This window comes from Papio anubis, unplaced genomic scaffold (assembly GCF_008728515.1).
Source record: "Papio anubis isolate 15944 unplaced genomic scaffold, Panubis1.0 scaffold1148, whole genome shotgun sequence".
Classification (NCBI taxonomy): Eukaryota; Metazoa; Chordata; class Mammalia; order Primates; family Cercopithecidae; genus Papio; species Papio anubis.
This window is the reverse complement of record NW_022160614.1, coordinates 1-6,644: the sequence shown is the minus strand read 5'-3', so window position 1 is coordinate 6,644 and position 6,644 is coordinate 1. Positions and strand designations below refer to the sequence as shown.

The 6,644-nt window shown below is 38.2% G+C and overlaps 1 protein-coding gene across 1 annotated transcript; it reads left to right on the top strand.

The window, feature by feature from the left end:
• Positions 1–1,272: 1,272 nt before the first annotated feature.
• Positions 1,273–5,103, top strand: LOC116272490 (cytochrome P450 2C18-like). The gene is made up of 2 exons (XM_031661243.1): positions 1,273–1,963; positions 3,780–5,103. Exons 1-2 carry the CDS (start codon positions 1,825–1,827, stop codon positions 3,959–3,961), a joined length of 321 nt encoding a protein of 106 aa, XP_031517103.1. The 5' UTR covers positions 1,273–1,824; the 3' UTR covers positions 3,962–5,103.
• Positions 5,104–6,644: the final 1,541 nt, after the last annotated feature.

The following is a 6,644-nucleotide window of genomic DNA, read 5'->3' as shown; positions in this document are numbered from 1 at the left end:
GTATAAATAAAGTGAGGCAGAGGCTCTGAGTGTGGCCGCCATGTTCTCTGTGTGTCTTTGTCTTTTGTGTGTTCTTTCATTCTCCACCACCCCCGGCACGGACCCCAACAGTACTGGTACAAAAACAGACACACAGACCAATGGAACAGAATAGAGAACCCAGAAATAAAGCTGCATACCTACAGCCATCTGATCTTCAACAACGCTGACAAAAAATAGACAGTGGGAAAGGACTCCCTATTTAATAAATGATGCTGGGATGGCAGGGTAGCCATATGCAGAATGAAACTGGACCCCATCCTTTCACCATATACAAATATGAACTCAAGATGGATTAAAGTTTTAAATGTAAGACATCAAACTTTAAGAATTGCAAGAGAAATACCTAGGAAACACCATTGTGGACATTGGCCTTGGGAAAGAATTCATGACTAAGTCCTCAAAAGCAATCACAATGAAAAAAAATTGATATGTTAATTAAAATTGATACATTAATTTAGTTACAAATTAAATTAAGAGATTCTGTGTAACAAAAGTAACTGTTAACAAAGCAAACAGACAACCTACAGAATGGGAGGAAGTATTTGCAAACTAGGAATCTGATAAAAGTCTAATATCGTATAAGGTAATTAAACAATTGAACAAACAGAAAAACAATGCCGTTAAAAAGTGGGCAAAAAACACGAACAGACGCATCTCAAAAGACATACAAGTGTCCAATAAACATATGAAAAAATGCTTCACATCACTGACCATCAGAGAAATGCAAACCAAAACCAAAATGGGATACCATCTCACATCAGTCAGAATGGCTATGATAAAAAAGTCAAAAAACAATGGATGATGGCAAGGCTGTGGAGTAAAGGAAACACTTATAGGCTGCTTGTGGGAATGTAAATTATTTCAGCTACTGTGAAAAGCAGTTTGGAGGTTTCTCAAAGAACTTAAAACAGAACTACAATTTGATGTAGCTATCCCATTACTGGGTATATTTCCAAAAGAAAATAAATCATTCTACTAAAAAGACACATGCACTTCTATATTCATTACAACATTATTCACAATGGCAAAGCATTGGAATCAACCCAGATGCTCATCAACAGTAGACTGGATAAAGAAAAGATGGTACAAACACACCAGGAAACACTATGCAGTCATAAAAAAGAATGAAATCTTGTCCTTTGTAGCAACATAGATGCAGCTGGAGTGAATTAATGCAGGAACAGAAGACCAAATGTTGTATATTCTCACTTACAAGAGGGAGTTAAACATCAGTACTCATGGACATAAAGATGGCAACAATAGACACTGGGGACTACTAGATGGGGACTGGAGGGAAGGAAGGGTTGAAAAACAACCTGTTGGGTGCTGTGCTCTCTACTTGGGTGATGGAATTATTTGTACCCCAAGCCTCAGCATCACACAATATACCTGTGTAACAATCCTGCAAACAAAGAACAACAAAAAAGGTAATCCATGTGTGAGATGTGTGAAAACTGAAGTGATGAAATACAGCAGCAAGTGGGGATGTACACCAGAGTCCAAGCTTGATGATAAACAGCGGATTCAGAAGGCTGCCCCCAAGTTCTCAAATGCTCAGGACTTCAAATGCAATTAATTGGAGGGGACTTTAGCAAAGTCACTGCCACTTGCCTTAAATTCATCCTGCCTCTTACTAGGTCTGTCTACGTGGGAATGTAACTTCTTTGGACCTAAATTTTCTTATCTATTGACCAAAGAGATTGGACTAGGTGATTTCCATCACGTCTTCCCACTCTTTGACTTCTTTATAACTTAGTTTGTCTGTTTTGCTGTTTCCAAGGCATGACCATAATAACATCACTGACTTCTGTGCTGCACAATGACAAAGAATTCCCCAACCCAGAGATGTTTGGCCCTGGCCACTTTCTGGATAAGAGTGGCAACTTTAAGAAAAGTGACTACTTCATGCCTTTCTCAGCAGGTAATAGATATTCATTTCCATCTGTCCTTCACGAGACATGATACCTTTTTGGGATTGTTTGACTCTTACATGATGCCTCTGCTAGGGTCTGGCTGAATTGCTTTGCAGATCATTAGCACCGTTCCCTATGCCTATGCGATTTCCCTGCTGTTGAACATCCCCATTATTGGGCCAGATTAATGGGGCTTTGGGGAGTTGATCTAGTTTTTCAAACTGAAAAAGCTAGAGTGTAGGATAATGTAATTCTGCCTCTAGACACATCACTGAGCTACCTAAGAGCTCCTCTTAATGGGTGACACTCATTTAGACGTTTCTCATCTGCCATGAGAAAGGTATCTAATTTCACAATTTTGAATATCTGCCCCATGGTGTCCCTCGCTCCCTAGACTGAGCTGTGGAGATACAAGTATCTGAGAGCAGAGAATGGGCTCTTAAGAGGCTCACTTCTGATTTAGAGAAGTAGACAAGTAAACAGATCATTGTAATATAGTAAGAGGAAGGTTGCCAGAGGGGAAAATACAGGATGTTGGGGAGCTCAGTGGGGGAAGCTGCCTGCTTCCTGCTCATTCATAGGCCCTACCACTTCCAAGGGGAAGGAAACTTAAACTGCCACATTGGAACAGGAAGCAGGATAAGAAGAGAAGGCAGGAAACTTTTACAGAGGTAATGGACCCCAGTAGCAGGACATTTTCTGTAGATCTAGAGGATCAGAACCTGTCAACAAGTTTCAGGGTCAGGAAACCCTGGGAATATGGAAGGATAGTCTGCAATTATTCCAGAGGACCTTGATCTGCCTGCACTCATGATCATACATCTTGGATATTCAATCTCTACAGCTAAAGTGTGTGGTGAGTCTGTGAACATAGAATTCCCTTATTTTTTCTCTAGCTTTTGATCCCAGCTTTGGATCTGGCACTGTATACACTAAGATGTCAAGAACTGAGACCTTCATTTAAGGATCTCACATTTTAGTGGGATAGAAAAATAAATACACAGAGAATAGAATTCTAGGTTATCTATGCTCCAGCGGAAGCATGAATATGATGAGGAAACCTAAAGAGGGTGAGTTTCTATTGACTAGTGATCACAGAAATCCTAAAGAGGAAATGACATGGGACATAAATTCTGAAGGAAGCATATGAGTAGAGCTTTTTAGACAGATGGGACAGCAAGAGATAATGCTTGAAACTTTGTGGTGTGTTGGAGATTGATGAAGAATGGATATGCCTAGAGCTGAGAGTGGAGGAGATAAAGAATGGAAGAAGTGATATAGAATGTCAGCCTGGAAACAGAATGTGAAGAGTCAGGTCAAGCCATTTGGCTCTTATCCAATAGGACAGATGGGTGTCATTTAAAGTCGTAAAGTGAGAGAGTGACATGTTTAGACATGTACTTTTGAAAGCACACTAGGAAAAAATATTTGGCTGAATATTGTGCCAGAGGTACAAAAGGGAACACAGCATATGAGCCTTCTCCTTTCACCCTTCTTCCTCGTGAGTGCATTTCTAGAAAAAGACTGATGGAAACTAGTAGTATCAAAAGAACAGTTATAATGTGGCAATACTTAGTGAAGTGCATGGCATACAGCTGATACTCTATAAATATTTGTTGAGTGAAGGGTACTTAGTAATATAAGATATTAAATAGATAGGAAGTGTATCCATTTTTCTTTTTGTGTATCCAACCTTCCTTCCAGCCATTCTGCCTTCAATCCATCCATCTATTTAATCATTTATCAAATGGTTACTGCATACTTTTTGTGACTGTTCATGACCTAATGTTCAGGGAACAAATCGTCTATGTCTGTTATTTTCAGGAAAACGGATGTGTGTGGGAGAGGGCCTGGCCCGCATGGAGCTGTTTTTATTCCTGACCACCATTTTGCAGAACTTTAACCTGAAATCTCAGGTTGACCCGAAGGATATTGACATCACCCCCATTGCCAATGCATTTGGTCGTGTGCCACCCTTGTACCAGCTCTGCTTCATTCCTGTCTGAAGAAGGGCAGATGGTCTGGCTCCTGCTGTGCTGTCACCTGCAATTCTCCTTTATCAGGGCCATCACCCTCTTCTTTCCCACTATGAGGGATATCTTCTCTGAGTTGTCGACCTACATCTTCCCATTCTCTCAAGATCCAGTGAACAACCTCCATTAAAGAGAGTTTCTTGGGTCACTGTATATATATATCTGCTATTCTCCATACTCTGTAACACTTGTATTGACCACCACATATGCTAATACCTGTCTACTGTGGAGTTGTTAATATGTTATCACTATAAAACAAAGAAAAATGATGAATAAATGACAATTCAGAGCCGTTTATTCTCTGCATGTTCTAGATAAAAAGGATTATTATTTGCTGGGTCCGTTCTTAGATTTCTTTCCTTTGAGTAAAATGGAAGTGAGAAATGAAAGAAAATAGAATGTGAAGAGGCTATGCTGGACTTCATAATGTTAAGCCCAAAAAGGGAGAAAGGTAAGAGGGTAGGAAAGCTGTTTTGGCTGAGAATCACCTAGAATTACTGGAGGTCTGGATTTGGAACAGAAAAACTATGTCCAGGAGCAGCTGTAATCTGTAGGGAAATACTGGAACAATCAGCCATAAGAGGAATGAACACTAAGTGTTTGAATTCATGCTCTGATTTTGTGTTACTGTAAACACAAGATCAAGATTTGGATAATCTTTTTCCTTTGTGTTTCCAACTTAGATCATGTCTAAATATATGCTTTTGTATTGCTAATCATGTGTTAATGACTGTTATTTTTCTCTTCTAAACAAGAGCAAAATCTCCAGAAATCCCCACCAGGTTTTATTTTTTTCATTGTGCACTGCATACTTTTTTTTTTTTAAACTGAACATAAATGCAATGGTAATTAGATGCTACGATCCTGAAATTATTAGCCTTATGTCAACTCTAAAGCTTAAACAAGTGAACAACTCATAGACATCAAATTCTAGTCATCTTTTTTCCTTCCTTCTGTCTTGAAGTGTATGAAATGAGAAGTGACACGTTAACTTTTCCTCAGCTCATCTCCAAGAGAAAGCCATTTATACTTATCGTGCATTTGTAAGATTACACATGTGTGTAGTTTTATAAACACATACATCTATGTCTGTACACATAATATATACACACATGTATATATGAGATTAATAGTGGTTCTTTAATATACTGGCTTTATATGACACACATTATATTATATAACTTGCTGTTTTTTTTTTTTAACTTTTATTTTAGGTTAGGAGGTCCAAACAAGTTTGTTATGTTGGTAAACTCATGTCACAGGTTTTTTTGTACATCTTATTTCATCACTCAGGTACTAAGCCTAGTACTCAGTAGTCATTTTTTTTCTGCTCCTCTCCGTCCTCCCACCCTCCACCCTGATGCTGTCTCTAGTGTCTGTTGTTCCTTTCTTTGTGTTCATGAGTTCTCATCATTTAATGCCCACTTATAAGTGAGAGCATGTGGTATTTGATTTTCTGTTTCTGTTAGTTTGCTAATGATACTGGCCCCAAATCCATCAATTTTCCTGCAAAAGACATGTTTTGTACTAAACAATATACCAGGAAAACTTCCAAGGTAGTAGAAACATGGGCAAGTCATTATTGGGCAGATTACAGAAGAGAAAATGGAAATGGCTATTAAAAGTATTAAAATAGCTTAAAAATAAAAAGTATACATTAAAGCTACATTACTTATAGTATTAGCAATAAAACAGACATTTCCTTATTTAACCAATAGATAATATAGAGCAACTTTTTCACCAACACTACAATCCCATGACTGTGTTGAGCTTAAAGCAGGGAGTGAGCGATGGTTGTATTAGCAATGTTGCCCAAAGTTGCCCTCCAGGTGGACTAAAGATTCTCTAAGTTAAGTGAAAATCATAGGCATTAATAGTGATAAGAGTCTTATAATACAAAGTCTTTTTCTAATGTTGTGGGAAATGCTGTCAATAGCATGAAGCCGTGAAGCCATCAACTTCTCATTCTGGTTTGCAGTTTGAATGTCTCTGGTTATGGGCATTGGGAGGTTTGGTAAATTTTCTGTGTGCCCCACACATCAGGAATGAGACTCGTCCCTTATAATTAATCTAGTTTCAGATTATAGGGCTTTAGGAACAGAGCAGCTCCCAGTTTTAGTAATTTCATAGAAGAAAATGGGATTAGAGAAATCTAGAAGAATTCAGGATCTAGTCTAGCCTGCAGGTAGATAACAAGAACTAGAAAACAATGTACAAGGCTACCGTCCAATAACAGGTCTAACTTTTCTCTACAAACATATTTTTTCTTTCTACATTGATCACAGAGGAATCTCAGATTTATTGTTTATTTCTTTTTTTTAAACTTTTATTTTAGGTTCAAGTTACATGTACAGGTTTGTTAATAGGGTTAATTTCATGTAACAGGAGTTTGGTATACAGATTATTATTTCATCACACAGGTAATAAGCATAGTACTTGATAGGCAGTTTTTCAATTTTCACCCTCCACCCTCAAGTAGGCCCCAATGTCTGTTATTCCTTTTTTTGTATCCATGTGTTCTCAGTGATTAACTCCCACTTATAAGTGAGAACATGCACTACTTGGTTTTCTGTTCCTATGTTAGTTCTCTTAGAATAATGACGTCCAGTTCCATCCATGTTCCTGCAAAGGACGTGATCTTGTTCTTTTATATGGC

Coding starts and splice junctions, on each gene's coding strand:
- LOC116272490 (XM_031661243.1), top strand. CDS start 1,825: ATGACCATAATAACATCACTGACTTCTGTGCTGCACAATGACAAAGAA. Junction 1,964..3,779: donor CTTCATGCCTTTCTCAGCAG/GTAATAGATATT, acceptor TGTTATTTTCAG/GAAAACGGATGTGTGTGGGA.